The 21,537-nt window shown below is 42.7% G+C and overlaps 3 protein-coding genes across 9 annotated transcripts in view; 2 read left to right on the top strand and 1 right to left on the bottom strand.

Annotated features, from left to right (window-relative positions):
• The first annotated feature begins 55 nt into the window (after positions 1-55).
• On the top strand, positions 56-4,715 carry RPS25 (ribosomal protein S25). The gene is made up of 5 exons (XM_073320681.2): positions 56-175; positions 526-621; positions 2,186-2,369; positions 4,044-4,142; positions 4,660-4,715. The coding sequence occupies exons 1-4, from the start codon at positions 71-73 to the stop codon at positions 4,136-4,138; spliced, it is 480 nt and encodes a 159-aa protein (XP_073176782.2). The 5' UTR covers positions 56-70; the 3' UTR covers positions 4,139-4,142; positions 4,660-4,715.
• On the bottom strand, positions 2,226-13,136 carry CENATAC (centrosomal AT-AC splicing factor). Its single transcript, XM_073320677.2, has 11 exons — positions 12,887-13,136; positions 11,336-11,502; positions 9,709-9,807; positions 9,055-9,121; positions 8,900-8,962; positions 7,809-7,873; positions 7,134-7,242; positions 6,530-6,560; positions 5,996-6,085; positions 5,508-5,640; positions 2,226-5,041 (listed from the first exon to the last, which is right to left on the bottom strand). Exons 1-11 carry the CDS (start codon positions 13,001-13,003, stop codon positions 4,966-4,968), a joined length of 1,017 nt encoding a protein of 338 aa, XP_073176778.1. The 5' UTR covers positions 13,004-13,136; the 3' UTR covers positions 2,226-4,965.
• LOC140901585 (uncharacterized) overlaps positions 12,829-21,537 on the top strand; it is a 26,975-nt gene continuing 18,266 nt past the window's right edge. For 3 of the 7 annotated variants that reach the window (XR_012155897.2, XR_013634891.1, XM_078849865.1), the window contains exons 1-5: positions 12,829-13,461; positions 16,249-16,346; positions 16,945-17,038; positions 19,175-19,285; positions 20,005-20,672. Coding sequence is in view for 2 of the 7 variants with exons in the window: in XM_078849865.1 (XP_078705991.1) it covers positions 16,990-17,038; positions 19,175-19,285; positions 20,005-20,672 (828 nt within the window). In the remaining 5 variants the exon portion in view is untranslated. Of the gene's footprint in view, positions 13,462-15,521; positions 15,596-16,248; positions 16,347-16,944; positions 17,039-19,174; positions 19,286-20,004; positions 20,673-21,537 lie in introns of all 7 variants that reach the window. The other 4 variants (XR_013634892.1, XM_073320680.2, XR_013634893.1 and 1 more) reach the window with 4 other exon arrangements.

Raw genomic sequence — 21,537 nt, 5'->3', positions numbered from 1 at the left:
TTCCGATTTTGGAGCGTTGTATTATGGGAATTGTATTTCTTTCTCTTTGACCCAGAAGCGGTGTTGCTGCATGCTCTGGAAGTGCAGTGAAAGCACGGGGTTTCCCAGGCTCCTTGAGCAGACTCTTTCCTTTCTCATCCGACATCTTGAAGCAGCAGGAGCAGGCGCCGCCATGGTGAGCCGGCCCCAGGGCCTAGCCCCTCGGCTTGGCCGTGGACAGGGTTCTCTGTGAGGCAGCTGGAGCAAGTGGGTGCCGGCTCCCTCGAGGAGGCCTAGCCCTGGACTCTCCCCCCGTTGGGAGGCGCCCGGGTGGGGAAGGCTCATGTTTGGGCCGCGTGGCCCGACCCCCCTTGTGCTGCGTGGAAGCTGGGGAGGGGGCTCTGCTGTGGACGCTTTTTCCCGCGCACTCGACGGGTCTGCGCCTGGCGGTGTCGGGTGGAGGCGGATTGTCCCAGGGCGGGCGCCTGCTTTCATTTTTCTTTTCTCTTCTCCCCCCGCTCCTCCGGGCTCTTTTTTTTCCTACAGCCCCCCAAGGATGATAAGAAGAAAAAGGATGCGGGGAAGTCCGCTAAGAAAGACAAGGACCCAGTGAACAAATCTGGGGGTAAAGCCAAAAAAAAGGTAGGAGTCTGCACTGTGGTGCGTGGGTCCATTGGGCTCAGGTGTGTGTGCTCGGCAGTAGGGTCTGACAGAGCAGTTTTGTCACTAATTATTCTCTGCATGCCCTCTGTAAGATGAGTCCGTATCATCTCCTTTGTAGCTCACGAAAGCTTATGCTCAAATAAATTTGTTAGTCTGTAAGGTGCCACAAGTCCTCCTTTTCTTTTTGGGGAGCTAGGGGACAGAGAGCAGTAGCTATGTGGTCAGTTTTTCTGTGTAGCTGAGCCCTAAACTGTGCTTAAGGTCACACGGTGAGATATTGTATTGTTCTATAATAATCTCTATTTTCTTTAATCATACTGGTAAATTGCATTTAGGAACTATATAGGAGGGTTTCTGCATTTGATATTCAACAGTAGTTGTGACTACAGACTAACTCCTTGGTGACTGGGAGTGAGGCTTCCAAACTCTTGTCACTAACTCCCTTGGGCAAGTTATTCTGTTTTAATATTTTATTTGTAAAATGGGATGTTTCCCTGTGTCATAGAGCTCTTTAAATGTTTTTTAAGGCTTGAAGTGCTTTCAAAAAAAATTATATTAATTGCTAATTGGCAACTGTATGTCTTAGATCCCATGTAGATCATGAAAATAAGCTGATTAAAATGTTAGCAGGTTATTATAAACCCTATGGTCCTTTAGAGTTTAACTTGATATAATTATTTAAGAGGGAATGCCATGTGACTATTGAAATTAGGATTATCTCTTCAAACCTTTATACTTTTGAGTTGCAAGGGGGCAAATTGCAGCCCCTGCCCCTCTAGTATAATGGTGATCTAAAAGACTTTTCAACACTGAAGGAAGTTTCACTTCCTTGGTAAGTATAACATCCTAATCTTAAAAAGAAAAGGAGTACTTGTGGCACCTTAGAGACTAACCAATTTATTTGAGCATAAGCTTTCGTGAGCTACAGACTAATTGGTTAGGGTTAGTCTCTAAGGTGCCACAAGTACTCCTTTTCTTTTTGCGAATACAGACTAACATGGCTGTTACTCTGAATCCTAATCTTACTAATTTTGGGATGTCCCATATTGTTACACCGTAGCTAAATCCTGAATTTTTAAATGTGAAAATTGAGCTGGTGGGGTGGGAACTTTGTGATCTATAAAGGACTAAAGAAGCAAATGTCATTTTCAAGTTACACTTTGCCACTTGTGGGGATGATTTACTGGTGCAGCACTGATAGCACTGAGCAGACTGTCAAGTGGCTTAACATCCCATGATTGAATAATAGTGGTAAAAATGCCTGGTTGCTGTCTGCTCTGAAATTTTCATTTTGCGGTAGTGTAGAAAAGGCCCCTTGTGCATGTTAGAGTGTGGTGTTAATGCGTCAGTGCTGATAACATAGTGAATAGGTGTCGTCTCTCTATAATTGGTGCTCATCTGAGCAACAAGCTTGCATTAGGTGGTCATGGAGGAAATGCTATGTGACCCGATGACGCAGTTCTTGAAATTACGGCAAAGCTTTCATTGGGGTATTTGTGTTGCTGCTTTGGTGGTGATGTTCCCCTTCTTTTTATTCTTGCAGAAGTGGTCCAAAGGGAAAGTAAGAGACAAGCTGAACAACCTTGTTTTGTTTGATAAGGCTACTTATGATAAACTGTGCAAAGAAGTGCCCAACTACAAGCTCATCACGCCAGCTGTAGTCTCCGAAAGGTTGAAGATTCGAGGATCTTTAGCAAGGGCTGCCCTCCAAGAACTGCTCAGCAAAGGTAAAAACACACTGAACTGTGGATTGGGAGACCTCAAACCAGATTTATTATTTTATCTCCCTTACTTGTTGGTGATTGATTTTTGATACAAATCTATTTGCAGGTAGCTTGTATACAAAGTTCAATAATGAGCATTTTAAGTTTTTAAATATCTCAAATCACCTTTCTTTTTGTATCAGTCTAATACAGTGGTCCCCAACCTTTCTGTGGGAATAGCACATTCGTATTCCCAACAGACTGTGGCAGGCAGCAGCAGAAAGAAGCCTTGCTGCTGAGAAACGGCAATGCTCCTCAGCGGCATTTTGGTGGTGGTGTGTCCTGCGGGCACACACAACTGCCCTGGTGGGTGCCATTGTGCCCGCGGGCACCATGTTGAGGACCCCTGGTCTAATACATTAAAATGCCAAGTAAAATATCTATCTCTGTAAGACCATATCAGAATTGATATAATCTGTTCCTACACAAGTTACTTGTGTTCATAATATTTTTAAATATAATGCAAAAAATTGATGCGTGACATCCATAGTATCTGGTTGTGAACAGTAAAGATCCTACCTAGTGTAGAAAATAGTGTTAGGAGAAAACTATGTAACCAGGTCTGCTGACAACCTCAGTTCCCTCTAAGCTGCACCGGCTGCCCAGCCTGCTATAAAGTGCTATGCATGTCAGGTGCCCTTCTTGCCATCTACTGTGGAGCTCCTCCCCAGAGCCTCCTGCTTGCTATGCAGAGCTGAGGGAGGAGGGAACACTGATATCAGGGTGTCTGTCCATCCTATCCCTATCCTTCTGCCCCTGTATCCCGTTTCTGCAGAGCAGAGTGGGGGGATGTGACGGGACTCAGGAGTGGGATGGAGGGAGCTTGCTGGTGGCTGCTGCTGTGCTGATCTGCTTAAAGGGGCAACCTGTGTGTCTCACTCTCACCTCCCGACACATACTTCCGTTGTGATACTTCCTGCAATGCACATAATTCTCTAATTTAATTCTTTCAACGTGCTATTATTTGAATTTTTTGACTGGTCTCTGCATTTCATTATTTTTTCTTTCTCTTAAATTTAATTCTTTAAGTAGTGAGTTGTCTAGGCTTGAAGTAATCATCGCTATGGTACCTTTTAAAAATATATATATATATTATATCTAGGTTTGTGTCTACTGGTGGTGCACATTACCTTAATAATTTGGTGCACATGAATGGAAAAAATTTAGAGGCAACATTGCTGACAACAGAATGTTTTGCAATGATAACTGTTCCTGGATCATACTGAAGTCCTGCTATCCTACAAAACATTTAGTGTTAGGACTACTGTGTTCTAGACAGGACCTTTGACTCTGGTTGCTTCAAGAGGAATTCATTTGTGTTCCCACTGTAGAAGGCACAGTGGAACTGTTCTTAATATGCTGTCTTGAAACAACAGGTTATTAGCCCTCTGTCTGAAGCTCTCAATGTAGATGCAGCTGATGAAGTGAGCTGTAGCTCACGAAAGCTTATGCTCAAATAAATTAGTCTCTAAGGTGCCACAAGTCCTCCTTTTCTTTTGGCGAATACAGACTAACATGGCTGCTACTCTGAAATGTAGAGCTGTTAGCCTTCAGAAGTGTGGGCCTCCCCAGGTTATGTTAACACTGTTTAAAGATTCTGCACATTTTTTTCATAAATGTTTCCTGCTTCCTTTGTAGGTTTGATCAAACTTGTGTCCAAGCACCGAGCCCAAGTGATTTACACCAGAAACACGAAGGGGGGAGATGCACCTGCTGGTGGGGAGGATGCTTAAAAAAGTGAGGTGCTATTTAAATTCTAGAGTTGCTGGTATCCCTTCCCCTCTGATGTACATGTGGTTAATAGAACTGCTAGCCAAAATCCTAATGTGAATTCCTCATGGTGGACTTCTCCAGGGCCTTGTGAAATCCCTGATAGGAATCTACTTCTGAACAGAGTAAAAACAAACAGCCATATAGTGCTGGAAGCACTAAAACTGAATTATTGCCTGCCCATGAGTGGAAGAAGGAAATAGAGGTTGTGCTATTAAATAGTAACGGATATCTGACACAAGATAGGGTAGATCATTTCTGCCAGGCTCACTCCATGCTTGCCTTAGGCCCCTGGTTGCCTTTTTATTAAGGCTTCTGGAACTTGCTCTGTAGTCAATAGCAACCAACCATCTAAACTCTCTTCATAAAAAGAGGCAGGAGTGGAGGACTTTTTGCACATTAGAAATGTTGCAGTAGGACAAACTTTATTAGACAATGAGTTCCACACAACTGATTGACTAACTCAGTATTTTTTGCTTTGCAGGTTTTCCAGTCACCTCTGCAATATTTCTTATGTATACAATAAAATTGTTCAATTAACTTTGTGTCTTCTTAAGGGGGCGAGATGGAGTAAAAAAAACTCAAGCATCTTGATGATATTATGTGATAGCTCTGGCCAAAGATGCCTTGGCCTCCTTTTCATCTACACTGTAGGGCAGTACAGTGAAGTCCCATTTAAGCATAATTAGTTTGAGTTCATGTCTTCTATATAGCTGGATATACAGTAACTATAACAGCATTAACAACATTATACACTTTGTATACTAAATACGAGGTGGTGCGTGCTTTTTCATTGAACCTCAGATTTTGGTCTTTTTCGGGTCTTCCTTCCTTTTTCTTTACCTGATTCAGCTTTGAACTGATGTCTTAAAAAAAAAAAAATCCATGAAAAAGTCAGCTTGGAGAATGCAGCATGCTAGGAAACATACTATAATCAGCAATACTTATGTGCACTTTCAGGGGGGAGTGTTATCACAGTCTAAATATTTCATAAGGATGTTTCTACTCTTCAGGTAGCTATGGCAAACAGCACCCCCTGTAATTCAGTAGCGTTCACAAATCTAAATCTGTACTTAGTTTTGTACTCAGTATTTCTGCAGTAGAGACATGACTGTTTAAAAGGTGGCATGTGAGATATTTCAGCACTAGAATTTGACAGCTCCAAGGCTTCACACATGGAGCATTAACTCCTCTTACTACTTTCAGCAATACATGTTACTACTTCTGTTGATCATTTGAGAAATTCCTTTCCTACAAATTGCCAACAGTGTATATGTACAAGGAACCTCACCTCTTGAATTTAATGTCAGCCCATCATATGTATATGCTTACCTGGATTGCCACCTTCTGCCATGATTCCAGACCCGCCCAAAGGAGGGAAGCCAGCCTTCACCTGTCTCAGAGGTGTGATCAAAGTTGGCACCAACACGATCTGTTGGAAGTTTTTTCAGCTTCTGCTTCTCCTCTAAGAATCATTAGTTCAGAGAGAGTGAAGAGGTTCTATCAAACATTTTAGGTAAACTTACAGAAAAAGTGGTTGGGAGAATACTGGTCTCTTTCTGAAGAGGATTTTTTTATTTTTTTTTCCTCTTTCCCCTAACTAGAGTCTAACTGGAATTCATCTCCAGGATTATCAGAAAATCATCATTACCTAGCCTCCAAGCAGAGTTTAATGTATCTCATCTACCCTGCACCACTTAGTCTTATACGCATATTTGTCAGACTTCATAGCAGACCATTCTATGTATAGTGATTTTCTTTTTAAATAAAACTAGACCTCACCTCAATATATTCAAGTAGTAATATCCAAAGCCACTCACGTTCTTTGAGAAATTCCTCATATGAAGGTCCAATCTGGTGTTTACTTCCAAATTCCTCTTCATCCTGCATCAGCCAAGGAGGTTTGGCACCTAGAAGGTAATAGGGAAGGTGCTGGGCTACTGAAATAACCCTAAATACAGACCTAGGGGGAGAGGATAGGAGAAGTACCCCCAAATTTCTGCATACAGAGTTTCCCTAACAAATCAGTGGTGAAATGGCTTTCTCCTGGAAGTACTATACTGTTTGCTTCCTCCTTTGTGGAAAAAATAAAGGACTAAGCATCTCAATTTTGACAGCTAAGAACCATGACAGTTCATACTTTGCAACCATACAGTTACAGTTTCAAAGGAGTTTCCATTACAAGCCTGATTTTGCTCCACCCAATTCTAATACCTAAAGTCAGTTAACAGTTCTCAGACTCCTGCCACAATTTTATGTTTTTAAGTTACTTTGCAGTCTTCTGTTGGATTCAGCCCAGAAACATTTGATAAGGTCGTAAAAGTGAAAAACCCTGGCAACAATTAAACATGTACCTGTGTGAATATTTCCCTTCCCTTCAGATTCCTGTTTTCAAAAAATTAAGAAAATCCCAATTAGAATTGGAGGATTTAAAAAAAAGCAACTTTTATTGTAACTTTGTACTATCACAGGAGAGAGACACTAAAAAACAGTATCAATTAATAAACTATTGGATTGCATAGATCTTCAAGTATGGACAAATAGACAAGGGGAACCTGATCATGAAAATAAGCAGCTCATGGGATTATGCATTCCATTTGAAATTCCCTCCCCTAATGAAACTTTGAAATACAGATAAACAAAGAATAAGTGTCTTTTTCTCTATCACCATCTAATAGATAGCGTGTACTAGGGATCTTTCATTTTCAGTGCATTTCTTTTAGGAAACATTCAGTTAGTGAAACAGAAGTTCCATGTTTCAGGGCGAAGAGTTTCACCCACTCAGTTGCTGAAATCCATTGGGTTGCTTTCGCAGTAGCTATGCCACTCGGGAAGCCTACAAACCATAATTCTGTTTCTTACCAAATGCTAAAAGTATGAATTCCATTCGCTATGATCTGAAATACCAGTACTCATGAAAAAAGGAAAGTGACTCTGTAAGCCCCTCTCCAACCTTACCTGGTGGCCAATAAAAGTCAGAGCATGGTTTTCTTCCATCCAATCTAAATCAGGTGTTATCTGAATCACACTTGGATCAAGGTGCTCTTCCGTGATGATGGTGAAGTCACTAGAACACAGGAGCCAAAATACCCTCTGACAGGAGGCATTTGGTATCCAGACAACAGCAAATGTTTTTCAACCTACACCATGAAATTGTTAAATACATTTTCTGGGAAACAGGTGAGGCATAAATACTTCAGTGTGTTCAAGTTTGGAGATTTTTAATGGGGACGAGGAGAGGAAATTCAGCAGCAAACAATAATTAGCATTTATAAACCACTCCGACAGTCTAGTTCTTTGCAAAGTTTAGTCCTGAAAACACCGTTTTGGAGGCAGGACATTATCCACCTTTTCAGAAAGGGTAAAATTAATTGTTTGTTCTAGGATACTGAAGGAAAGATTAATTTGCCCACTAGGGGTTTGCAGACGGCTGAAGGTGCCTGCTGCTGCTCTTGAGAACTGTGTTAACTCAGAGAAATGGTACAGTGATAGCAATAGTCATCAATGTCCTAACTATACTGACCAGGGAAACAGTGTTAGTAACTCTCGATAAATGCTACTCAGCATTTCACCAAATTCAAAACTCCTAAGCAGAAGAGACACACACGATGATATAAAAGGCAGATTTCTTACCTTTTATGCCCTCCAGGTGTACTGAAGGCAGAGGATTCATCACAAAATTCTGTCTCGGTTTGAGGCTGAGTTTGATTCAGGAAAAATAAACATTTTTTCTGGTATTCAACAGTAAGGCCCTTCCTGTTTTATGAAACACCTCATATTGCAATCATACATTCAATGTTTGTGATCTGGAGGCAAGGAATTTTCAGCGTAGATACTAACTTTTTTTTTTGGTTTGCCCTGGCTCTGCAGTGCTAGCAAGAGAAAACAAATAGAGGGAGCTCTTTTCAATGGCTTGTGAATCACCAACAGAACTGTAAGCTAGGTTCAAATTGCAGAATATTTATTGCTGAGGACGACGGAGCCAGACTTACTTGAGGATCCCAGGGTGCTTGCAGCACCTACAGTTATAAAGTGCAATCTTTTTTATCTGTAAATGGAGCAATTTGAACTGGAGTCATTGAGTGAATCTACAACATCACAATGCCCTTTCTATGGAGTCAGACAATTTTTGCCCTTTTTAAAAAGATAAAAGGGCCAATAACTTTACCTAGTCTGTTTGAGTATAGTCAAAAAGGCCAAACAGATTCCATCCCCTGTAAGTGAAAGACTGAATTCCCAGCAAGAGGATATATCTGGTTCCAGGTGCTTCTTTAGAGAATGCAATGCATGAAGGTAACATACATACTAGTATCTTATAAACAAGAGTATTTAAGTGTCTAGTTTTCCCCCAGTGCTGGTATAATAGTACATTTTATTCCAGATTCCTTCTCTGTCACCCACATCCAACCCTATCCTAGAAGGACTAGCAAGGATAAGAAGATTTCAGTCACCACGATCACTCAAACATAAGCACTGCACTATTTGTGAGACGGATAACCACACCTGAATGAAGCCAGAGATTTGCAACCACAGAGCAGCAGTCCTATCAATTGTCACATCAGAATCTCCCGACTGGTCAGTGAGAGAACAAGTTATTAGAAATAAATTGTATGTACTTTCAACTTAAGAATCAATGCAGAAAATAGCCATTTATAAGAACTCAGAGGGCTTGTGGAAACAATCATTTGCTGGATACTGCTCAGGTGCATCCTGGGAAAACAAACCTCTAAGACAGCATGTACCATTTCCTGTCTGCTCTGCTCCACTTCTCGGATATGGGATGCCATCTGGAATCGAACAAAGCAAAAAACAGAATGAGGACAAAAGGCAAAGCAAACAGGTAAGTCAGGCACAGCACACCTAGGACATCTCTGTTCACCTCTTTAATGACCTCATCCTCTTTTTCTTCAAAAGCATCCAGAGCTTTGACAAGTGATGATTTGAACCTGAAAGAGTATTTGAGAGATCAGTCACTTTTGTGGCCTGAGTTAGACTGACAGCTGAACTGCTGGGAACACCTGAATTTCTACCTCAACCTCTGACATTGAATCTCTGTGCCTTAGTTTCCCTATTTGTAAGACAGGGATAAGGTGGCTTACATTTGCAGGGACCCTGCAAGGATTAATTAGTTACTGGTTGTAAAGCCCGTGGAAGATAAGCTATGATGAATGATAACATTTTGCAATGTATATATGACTAGATGAAACACATGGCTGGATAATATTATGACTCAGCTTTTTTTTTTAATAATGATGCTAATAGAAGGTGAGCTAATCTTATGCTCGACAAAGTGAGGTGATCACTTGGGGCAAGTCAGAAAATCATCTCTAGCACAATGTAACTAGCCAGGTGCAGGGGATGATGGTATCAGATACTGGTTGCTGCTCAAAGCAGGAGTCTCGGCTATTTATTTATACACCACAAATACACACACTAAAACATCTCTGTTCCAAAGACTTTTGAATCAACAGTTGGATCTAATGTAGCAAATCCTATACCCCTAAGCAAAGAAACAGACAAGGTGCCTACATACCGTTCATACTCCTCAGAGGAAATCAGAAACTGCTGCTTTAATTTGGCTTCTGCTTTGTTCTCCCACCAGAACTTGTTGGCTTCTTTTTTATGCTCCAGGCTTTAAAAGAAAAAAAGAAAAAAGAATAAAACCAAGTTTGATTAAATCACTTAAAGCCTGAACTCCCAATCTTAATTAAGTAGAGAGCACATGATTAATAACTGGCATAGATGTCTCTTTAACAGCTTATCTCAAACAGATATATTTATTAACTTACACTGATAGAGCAGCTTCCTGGGTTGCCCATGGTTATGTGACAAAAAATAGAGAGGTAGGGATACCAAGAGAAACGGATATTGGAAGAAGGTAAGATATGCTGTAACACTACAGGTATTAGAGTAACAGCCGTGTTAGTCTGTATTCGCAAAAAGAAAAGGAGTACTTGTGGCACCTTAGAGACTAACCAATTTATTAGAGCATAAGCTCACGAAAGCTTATGCTCTAATAAATTGGTTAGTCTCTAAGGTGCCACAAGTACTCCTTTTCTTCTTACTACAGGTATTGGTTTTCATTGCTCATTAAAGCAACATGAAAAAGCAAAGTATAGAATAAAAATTTTGCATTCAACAGGCGTGTTTGGGTGCCACACACCACTAAAATCTGGTGTTTGGTTCATGCCCTTCTCCGATGTAGAATTTTGGCTGAATCACAGAAGCCTTGAAAGAAGCAGAGAGCACGTCTGTTTCCCTGGATAGTTGTATCATGGTCATCACTGTAGTTCTAGAGTGTTGAGCATTTCTTCTTCCTATATCTCACAAATAAGTCCACACAAAAGCTAATGAAAGCTGTCTCTGAGCAAACACACTTTAATAAGGAAAGATTTATGGAACAGCAAAGTGTTATCTCACTACAGCTATACAAAGCTTGCATCTCATTTCAGTAAGTTTTTTTTAGAAGTACAATATTATACAGACCTACCATTAAAATATTATTTGTGGATAACTATACTGGAAGAGTTAGGAGTCATTTAAGTTACTAGTTTAATGTTGTTAAGGTAATTGGATTTTAAGCAGTGGGTTTTCTTTAAGATCAACACTTCCATATCTGAATTGTCATCATGTGCTCCCTAGGAGACACTTAATATAGATTCTGTATGTAAATAAGGTTGAGCACATTTTAGAAATATAAACTGAAGACCATCTTGGATGTGTTTTCTTTACTTATTCACTTCTGGAGTGGACAAATTAAGAAAGCTGCACATGTTAAGCAACTTGCATCAAACACTTTACAATTAGTTCTCACAACCTCCACATAAGATCATGGAGGTAAACAGAAGGGAAGTGACTTGCCCAAAATCACATAGCAAGTCAGTGGCAAGGGAGGAATAAAGACTAAGGGCTGTCAGAAACTTCAGCAGAACTGGAATTATGTTAACTTCTTGTCCTACACAAGCATATCAAATTGGTTACAGCAGGAATCTAGTTACTAACTCCTTGGTTTTAGTCTCAGCTCCGCCACTGATTCACTATATGGTTTGAAGCATGTCACTTCATCTCTGTGCCTCAGAGTTAAGGAGCTATGCACATACAAAGTATTATTAAACCATGTAACATCCCCCGGGATGCAGACAGGGCTGTGGACACCATACCTGGCCATGTGCTGCAGAAGTCCCCCATGCAGCACTGTCAGGCTCCCATGGCTCAGGTGCCTTTTCACCTCCTGCTTGCAGCAGAGACACCAGAAGAGTTGTTCATGCTCCCCTGCGTCATACTTCACGACCACTGCATTTTTAATCATCTTCCGAGCCAACTGCACCTGATTGAAGGAGGGAAGAGAAGTGAATTAGCTGGTGTTTACCAAATTTTTGAAAGCGGAGCCTCTTTACAAAAATTGAACGAATCATGGCCCTTACACTCCCATCGTCTGCTTGAAAAGGGCTATGCCTTTTAATGTATACATCTTTGTCTCATGCTCCTCCACCCAGCTAGTCCTCTGAACTCTCATCTCCCCTTCCCCCATACACTTTAATAAACACCAGTGCAGATTTTTGTAATATTAATTGTCCTCTCCTTTCCCACATGCTTTCATGAGTAGTAAAATAGTTAATGTTGATGTTTAGGCTTTGTCTTCACGGCAGAAAAAGATGTTGTTTACATGGCGATAGCTAAGGTGAGATACTTATCTCTATGTAAACAAGTGGTGACAAGGCCCAAGTAGATTTTACATCAATGTCAACCTTATATCCGCCATGTGGGATTTACATCAACTAGCTACATCCAGGTAAAAACTACTGATGACTCTAACAGACTTTTATATCAACATAGCTATCTCAACATAAAAACACACTTTTTCCCCCGCAATGAAGTCTAAGGCTCTGTCTACACCACACAGTTTTTCACAACCTGGCTGTGTCGCTACAGCCATGCCGCTAAAAGTCGCAGAGTATAGCTGCTGTTTGTCGGTTTTCCTGCCGACAAAGTGCTGTTCACACTGGCGCTTGTCGTTGACAAAACTTTGTCCTTCGAGAGGAGTGTTTTCTTAACACCTCAAAGACAAAAGTTTTGTGGTTCAACTGCCAGTGGCATAGCTTTAGCCTTTGACTGACATTGGCATAAGTAGCCACTGAAATGAAGAGGGCTGGTCACACCTCAGAATTAGTGGTTTGGGTGGCCAAACTCTGTTGGACATCTCTGCATCATTTACACTCACTTCACATTTTGGATCTTTTCTTCACAATCAAAAAAGTTAGAAACTTACTTTAAAAAAAACCCTCAGAAAGGTGGGCTAAGGGAGAATGGCAGTGTCTGGTTACACCCTTGTGGCGCGTCTCCCACCCCTGGAGGCCCACAGTCCATGCTCTGGGAAATGCTGACTTAGTTGCCACCAAAGAGAAGTTGTGTGAAGCCCAAGCACCTCTATTATTTCACATTTAGCGTGCCTGACAGATCCGCAATGTTTGAGCCTCATATTTCCGGATGGGGAAGCAGAGACACAGGGAAGAGACGTGCCGCACTCCAGGTCAAACTGTGAGCTGGGGACAGAACCCAGGCGTCCTGGCTCCCCGCCCCCTCCCGCTCGACGGCGCGGCTCCACACCCCAAGCTCCCTTGTATCCCAGCAGGCAGCCCCCAAGCGCGGGCAGCAGCTCCCTGCCCAGCTACTGGAGAGGCAGCGGGAGTGCGGTGGCTCCCGGCTCTCACCTTGGCCTGCAGGCGGCCGAGCGCCTCCCGGAGCCGTCGCTGGTGGCTAGCGCTGTAGAGGTGGCGCCGACCCACAAAGGCGGTGAGGTGGCAAAGGGGACAGTAAAATACCCCCATGGCTGAGCTAGGAGCCCGGCCCGGCGACCGCCGCCATCTTAAGGCGCCTGCCTCGACCGACGACTCTGTGCGTAGCGATCGTAGAGGAGGGAGCAGCGAGCACGCGCGCCCACCCACCCCATCGTCTGGTTCCCGCCCACACTGCGCCACCGGACGCCAGTCCACACCGACTCCTTACGCAGGCCCACGGCCCGGCCGGGCGTCGACCTTCCCGCCTCAGGGGCTGCGCTGAGGCTTGGAGCGTGAGGCCGGCTTCCAGGCTGGGTGCCAGGATGGGAGTGTGTGAGGGAAATCCCACAGGTTACCACTCATAGAGTCAGGGAGTCTCTGGTCAGTTAATGGAGGCTGAGCTCACATGGAATTTCACCCAGGAATTCCCGCCTCCAGCCTATACAAATTGTGCTTGAACTAGAACATATTTTTAAAGAGACATCAGCCTTGATCCACCACATCTCTTGGTAAGTTGATTCCTGAGATCTTCTCCCTCCTCTGCTTGTGGCCTTGGTCAGATCACTTCTTTCTGCACTGCACTGTAGAATGGATAATGCTGTTCCCCTACCGCTCATGGAGGTTGGGAGGCTTCATTCAGTGAATTCATTCATCTGATGAAGTGAGCTGTAGCTCACGAAAGCTCATGCTCAAATAAATTGGTTAGTCTCTAAGGTGCCACAAGTCCTCCTTTTCTTTTTGCGAATACAGACTAACACGGCTGTTCCTCTGAAACCTGTCATTCAGTGATGTGACTAAAGCCTCATCTGCACACAGAAGTCGGCTGCATAGATTTAAACTGATTTACTCACATCAGTCCAAAGCCTGAGGTGGACCCTCCTAACCTCGTATAAGAGTGGCGTATTTTGGATTAGTTCAAACCTAGTCTAGTTGACTGAAGCTAACCCGAAATACGTCTGGTAAAATGAATCCACGTAGCCTTTTGCAGTAGTTTAACTAAACTGGTCCACAAATCACACCTTTAGTTAAACCAGTGCCACTTTCTCATGCAGGCATTTTTGAAACTCTTGGACAGAAGGCACTACAGAGGGGCAAAGCATTATTTTATTTATTCATTTCCACCAAATGTGCTCTCAGCACTTGCACACGCTTTATTAGTTTACTAGAAAACACAAAGAAAAAAATATTTTCCATTTTAAATGACTTGCTTCTCTATAGCTTATTTTTCTCAGTGTGGTTTGACTGTGCAGCACTATTGTATTCATTGCTCTTGTTTGTAGTGTTTTCCTACCCTTTGTAAAGCAAAGTGGTTTATATTTCAGGCCCAGATCCTGGAAATTATCCTGCATGAAAGGACACTGGTACCCACACAGAGCCCTGTTGAAGTCATTGGGGCTCTGCATGGTGTAACCTGCAGGATCGTGGCCTTAGTCAGGAAATCAATATAAGACAGCATTCCTGAGATCTTAAGTAAAATTTTCAAACATGCATAAGTGACATAGGCACATAGGAGCCTAAGTCCCATTGACCTGAAAGTCAGTTTTAAAAATTGGACATAGGCCGAGTCTACAGCAGAAAAGTTTTGCTCGTATAGCTACACTGGCCAAATCCTCCTAGGGTAGATGCAGGTTATACCACCAGAAAAGTGCTTTTGCTGGTATAACTTACATTAATTAGGTGAGCAAATTAAGGCCTTGTCTACACTATGAAAGGATTGCCAGTATAGTTACATCAGTACAGTTCGTTATACCAGCAAACCCTCCTAGTTTACACACAGCTTATACCAGTTTCCCAATCAATATAAGCTATACCAGGGTTCAAAAACGAACCAGATAACTTTGGAGGATAGGTCCATCAATGGCTATTAGCCAGGATAGTCAGGGATGCAACCCCATGCTCTGCATGTCCCTGGCCTCTGAGTGCAAGAAGCTGGGAGTGGATGACGGAGGACGGATTACTTGATGATTGCCTGTTCTGTTCATTCCCTCTGAAGCACCTGGCATTGACAGGATACTGGTCTACATGGACCATTGGTCTGACCCAGTATAGCTGTTCTGACACTGGCAAAAGCATTGTTTTCTGATAAAAGTGCATCTTCTCTAGGGTTTATATTGGCATAGATATATCAGTAAAAAAATCACACCGCTAACTGATATCACTTTGTCAGGAAAAGTTTGTCGTGTAGACCTTACCTAAGCTGTACTGGCAAAAGCACTTTTTTGCTGGTATACCAATGTCTACACAAGGGACAAGTCTATACTACAAACTTTTGCCAACATAGCTGTGTTGGTTAAGGGTGTGATGAGGTGTGGTCTACAGTTGACATAGTTGTGCCAAGAAAAGCCGCTAGTGAAGATGCTTTTTCTGGTATAGCTTATTTTGGGATGCGGGGGAGGGACAATGAAGAGGTGGCTGACATGGCTATACCAACAAAAGCACAGTTTTTCCAGTAAAAACTAGCTGGAATTTTCAGTGGATCAAGAAGTTGGGGGAAAAAAAATTATTTCAGGTCTAACAATACGTTTAATTTCGGGGTATTCCCCCCCCCCTTTTTTTTTTTAAATAAAAGCAAAGGAAATGACATTTGGAACAAAGGGCTAGATTCACAAGTGGACTTCCATTCACAAAACCCCAGAAGAAAAGGTAATGGTGGTGGTGTACTATTTATACCCAATGGGTAAGCTACTCACCTGGATAGGAGAGACCCAAGTTTGATTCTCTGGGCTGAGCAAGGACTTAAACCTAGGTCTTTTCCCATTCCAGGTGAGCGTCCTAACCACAAGGCTTTTGAGTACTGGGGAAGGGGGACCTCTAATTTTCTCCTGTTGAAGCTGTTCCACTTTGTATTAAATATTCATTGAGCCAGAGAGAGAAAAGGCAGGAGAATGACTCTAGCCTCCTGGCTAGGGCACTCACACTGTAATATTCTCTATGGGTGCTGCTTTGTATAAAATAATGTTATTGATTTAAATAAATAAGGTCTTGATCCTGCACACACTGAAGTAGTTGAGTAAATTTACATGTGAGTAGTCTCAGTTAATTTATGGAGAGTGACTACTCATCTGTGTAAAGTTACTTACATACTTAAGTACTTGCAGGCTTGGGACCTAAGGCCTGGTCTACACTAGGAAATTAGGCTGGTATAATAGGTTGCTCAGCGCTGTGAAAAATCCACACACCTGAGCAATGCAGTTATAGCAACCTAGCCCCCCAGTGTAGATAGCACAAAGTTGATGGGGGGAGTTCTGTCAACCAAGCTACTGCTTCTCAGGGAGATGGTTTATCTTCACCAACAGGAGAACCCCTCCTACCCACGTAGGCAGCATCTTCACTGAGGCGGTGCAGTTGTAGTGGCTTATATGTAGACAAGTCTCACAACCAGTCTGTGACGTAGGTAAGTAGTTTCCTGGACCCGATTCTCAAAGGCCTAATTTCTGGAAATTAGGCACCTAAATACCTTTGAGGATCTGGGCTAGAGAGCTTGTATATTTGCTACATAGTTACTTACATCTGCCAAGTAGAGGTTTACATATATTAATAAATGTGGAGGCTTAATTAATTTGATACTTCTGTAACTCTTTGAAATCTCTGGGTGAGACACTATAGTCAACAATACAATGCTATCTTTCTCTATTAATTCCTTTCACATATCTTTATAATTTCTAGATCAGCAAAAAAGGGAACATGTCTAATCTGAGGGGTTCTCAGCCTTGGAAAAAATGGGAATCCCTGCTGTAAGCAGTCATTTTTCAAAGTAACTTTAACAAGCCTGCTAATTGGTATTTAAAGGTGCCAATGAGAGGGGAGTCAATCGCTGCCTTACTAGCTACTTTCCCATATAAAAAGGATCAAAATGATGATGATGAATGATGGAGAGAATTCGGGATAACAGCTTTCCTTTGTCTGTAGTCATGTGCTCTTTATTTTTTAAAAGCTGTTGATTTTATTTGTTCCCTTAATGAAAAATGTATTTAAACTTCAAAAACAAAAAGGCTTGGGAAAACCTTCATTTAAAAAGTGGCCTTGAGAATTGGAATATGGCTCAGGAACTTGAACTGGCTACTACCACTGATCAAGTTGATGAAGGTAGGAAACAAATGCTCAGCATCTCATTTATGTAACTATAGTTTGCATTTTTTTATATGATGTTTCTTATACTCAAAGAATAAGATAACTAGCTATTGTTACTTCAGGGACTATTCAAGCCAGTAAATATAGCTGTTACATGAATCAAGAGTAGTTCTGGACTTCCTCATTAGAACCTGTCATATGAGATGCTGGGCATCTGTGAATTATTGGGGATCATGGGTGCAGTTTGTTTTCTTCACTTGCCTGGAGTCATCTACAAAAGTTTAATTAAAAAAAAAAAAGTTGCTAGAAATAAAGTTATTTGAATGAATTTAATGTTAATTGTAATTAAGTTAACTTATTTTAAGGAAGATCATTAATACTATAGCTTAGAGTTTTTTATTAGCATTTTGTAAAATCTCTTATGTTGTCTCATGACTCTCTTCATATTTATATATAAATAACTATAAACCTTCCTATGCAACTTGTGCAGGAAAATCAATAAGGAGACTGGTTACCCTATCTTTATTATCCCATTTGTACAGAGATATGGGTAACCAAGCAACATACAGCCTGTAGAGGAAATATAACTTTACATGCTTCCAGGTAGCAACAAATTTTATTCCTTGAACTTGGATGAATAAGAAAAGAAAATACTTAACAGGACAACAATCCTCTAAATCTGTTAGCTAACTGAAGTTCCTACAGACAGAGGAGAAAACCTCAGGACTAAATATTATTACCACAGGAGCCAGGACTTTCCAGTCCTTTCTCAACACTCAGTGATTTGCTGTATCGCCTTGGGCAGATCATTTCAACTGTCATGTGCCTCTGTTTCCCCACTGTGAAACAGAGATGATATTTAATTTTCACAACCCATATGAAAGACATCTAATGATTGTACAGAATTTTTATGATTAAAATAACATAAGCAGTAAGCTACAAAATCCTTTTTCTAGAATTAATCTTCTCTGAACAGAAACTGTACTGCAGCCTTAACTATGGAGTAGCTCCTGCTCCTCCATAAAACGGACACACACAGCTGAAGTCTAGTCTGTTACCTATCACTGTAACAATGACCTTTAGAACACAGCTTAACTTCACTAGACTTTGGGAATCTCTACCAGTTGCACTGCTATGGATATAGCTCCTTTTGTAGGAGCATTCGCGTAGATATGGCATAAGCAGCTGCTGGCACTTTACCACCATGTATTGTATAGGCCTCCTTGCAGCAGGATTAGACAACAAGACACTGGTGTGGGGGTTTGGTTTGGTTTGGTTTATTTGGGCGGATGTATGGGTGGTTTGTTTTTTTGGATTTTAAACATTTTATTCCAGCATGTGTCTAAACAGGTGTTTCCACCATTGCTCCTAATAGTGGAGCTGTTGCCCAAAAGTCTGGTGTAAGCATTTTTCATAAGCTTCTTTTCCATTTTGCTCACATGCACCCCCTGAAAAAATACCTGCTAATCTGATGGCCTATCTTAATATGACTTTGTCTTGTGAGGTAAAAGGCTTTTCAGTATCTAAGCTTGGTTAGCTCCCTCCTGTCTAACCCAGGAGTGGCCAACTTGTGGCTCCAGAGCCACGTGCGGCTCTTCAGAAGTTAATATGTGGCTCCTTGTTTAGGCACCGACCCCTGAGCTGGAGCTACGGGCACCAACCTTCCAATGTGCCGGGGGTGCTCCCTGCTCAACCCCTGGCTCTGCCACAGGCCCTTCCCTCCCCCTCCCTCTCCCTCTCCCCTGAGCCTGCAGTACCCACTCTCCTGCACCACCACCACCACCCCCTGCCACGCATGCCATCGGGAGGGAGGGGGAGGCGCTGATCAGTGGGGCTGCCGGTGGGCTGGAGGTGCTGGGAGTGGGGGCGGGGGGTGCTGATGAGGGTGCTGATGACCTATTACTGTGGCTCTTTGGCAATGTACATTGTTAAATTCTGGCTCCTTTTCAGGCTCAGGTTGTCCACGCCTGGTCTAACCAGTGGCAACCTAGAATTCTCTGTCAGAATTGGTAGGCTGACTCCAGGTGGTGCTTCAGCAGAGCTAGTGAGGCTAAGGCATCAGGCAGGTGCAAGTTTGATTGATAGGTGTGATATGTTCTTAATTTTAGGGGCTTTTTTTGGTTTGTTTTTTTGTCTTTGCCTGTGGACCAGGTACGGAAAAGGATCTCGGCGAATACTTTCTACATGAGCCGTACAAGCATCGTTGGAGCAACTCTGTCATAAGAGAAGCAGTCCAGCCCCCTCTAGCCAAGGAGCAAGATGGCAAGTGATGACTATGGGTTGTGTAGAGTAGGAATATTGGCAGGGTTTCCTACACAGCATGGCTCATGTGGTTGGGTTGGCAATGTTAATGAGGGTGGGCAGGGTAGAAGGATACTGTGGAGTCATGCACTAGCTAGTGCACTGATGCTCAGACTGAGGCTTGGGAGCTGCAAATGTCTCTTTAATGTGTCTCTTGGAGCTCTTTGCAGCACGTGATCTTAAAACACTGATTTAATTATTAACCAATCACGATGCTTTTACTGTTAACCAGTTATAGAATTCTTGGTCATTTTGCTGTGAGAAAATCTACTATAATTAAAAATAGTAAATAAAACAATGAATTCACACTACTGTGGCTCTTTTCGGTTATGCTGATTGCTCATTTGGGTCCTGAACCACTGAAATCTGAGTATCACAGAGCTAGTGCATATGTACACCATGCTTCCTAGTGCACGGGGAATGTCAGATTTGATTAAGTGTGTGACAGTTGCCTTCTGGTGGCGACACCCTGTTGAGTCAAAGTCCCAGTACTCTAGCTCACAGGGAGTCTCCTCTAGTTCGTGATAGGACTGTAGTTTTGGATTTGGAGATACTGTTGCCTAATGAGCTGTCCAAAGGAGCTAAGCAGCTTACAAAGGGGAGGAGGGGGGAACCCCACACAACTAACTTCAACAAAAGCACAGCTTCGCTGGAGTGATCGGTCATCTTTGTTTCCACAGAATCTGATGTGCAGCCACACTTGTGGATGTGGGTGAACCCCAACCTGGTTTGCTCCATAACAGGATACCCCAATAAGGGAATCCCAGGAAAACCGGTGCATTCAGTAGCTCCTGCACCCAAGGCGGCTGTTAGAAAACCTACTTCAGTAAAACCAAGGCCCCAAGTAGCTGCTGCCCTACAGACTTCCTCTGGACAATGTGTTTCAGTGTCCTCAGTAACTGCTGCACCCAAGGTCTCCGCTAGAAAATATAGTTCAGTAAAGGCAGTGACCCTCGTCACTGCCCTGGAGACTTCTCCTGTTGCCTCTGTTTCCAAGCCCCCATTGGCGGCTGCTGGTGCTGTGATCCTGCAGGCTTCCACAGTCAAGAAAGTTCCCAGAAAACTAGTGTTCCCTGTATTATTGGCAACTGTTGCACCCAAGGCTTCTACTCCAGTAAAACCAGTACCTCCAGTAGCTGCTGCACACAAGGCTTCTAATAGAAAACATGCTTCAGTAAAGACAGTGCCCCCAGTAGCTGACACCATGCAGATTTGCACACACACACCGGAAAAAACCATGTCCCTGGAAGCTGCAGCACTTGAGGACTCCTATCAGAAACCAGTCTTAATTGACTCCAAGCAACTCTGTCCCAAGGAGGAGATGCTACTGTGCTCCAGCAAAGCAAAGGTATGTTACATGGGCTTCATGTGCACTGAACTTCCAGAACTGTGTGGTCTGTTATTTTGGAGGCTGCTGGCTCCTGGTCTTCTCACTAGCAGCAGCATCAGAGGAGCTAGTGGTAGGTGCAATTGAGAGGGAGCAAACAATAGGAGATCAAGCTCCTGCAGTAAGACTCTCCTGCTCTTAAAGGTCAGTCTTATTCCAGTGTTGCAGGAGGCTGTCTTAACTTATTTGTGTCACTGTAGGTGCAGCTGCAGAGAATCACACAGTTATTGAGTGAGGAGGAGATCTCTTCTACTTGTAACTATTTCTGAAACTTGTCAGAGTGCTGAGAGCAGAAGATAGGTGCTCTCTTCTGTGGTGCGGGTGTATCAATAGATAAAGGTGCAAATGGAACTCAGGCACTAGTCATTGTGATCAAACCCCCAGCCAGCCCTCTACCTGGGAATTGAAGGAGTATGCCAAGAACTGTACAAAGCTCCTAACTCACTGGTCTCCTATCTCATAGACCTAGGGCTTGCTATAGTGAACTCATCCTTTGGGTTTAGTTTGAGTCTGACAGCCCCCTGCTCTAACAAAACTAGCTAGCAGTGCAAGTACCCTTTTTGGAGGGGAAGAGGTCTAGAGAGGAAATTCTTTCCTGATCCCCATAGCAATCTTATCTCCTGAAACAGGTGTTGGTTACATCTTGCTCATGATATTTGAAAGGCACTTACTGACCTTATAGGGCCCAGAGTTGGATGGATGGTGAAGTGTGGGCAAGAAATCAGGGAGGGCTCTGCACTTCCTGCAGCTTTCAGAAGGGAGAGGGTAAATGACTGGTAGACTCAGATTCTGATACTTTATCCCAAGCTTGGAAGGTGTACATGTT

This window comes from Lepidochelys kempii, chromosome 22, assembly GCF_965140285.1.
Source record: "Lepidochelys kempii isolate rLepKem1 chromosome 22, rLepKem1.hap1, whole genome shotgun sequence".
In the NCBI taxonomy this organism is placed as follows: domain Eukaryota; kingdom Metazoa; phylum Chordata; order Testudines; family Cheloniidae; genus Lepidochelys; species Lepidochelys kempii.
The sequence above is the reverse complement of the archived record's forward strand: the minus strand, read 5'-3'. Positions and strand labels throughout refer to the sequence as shown.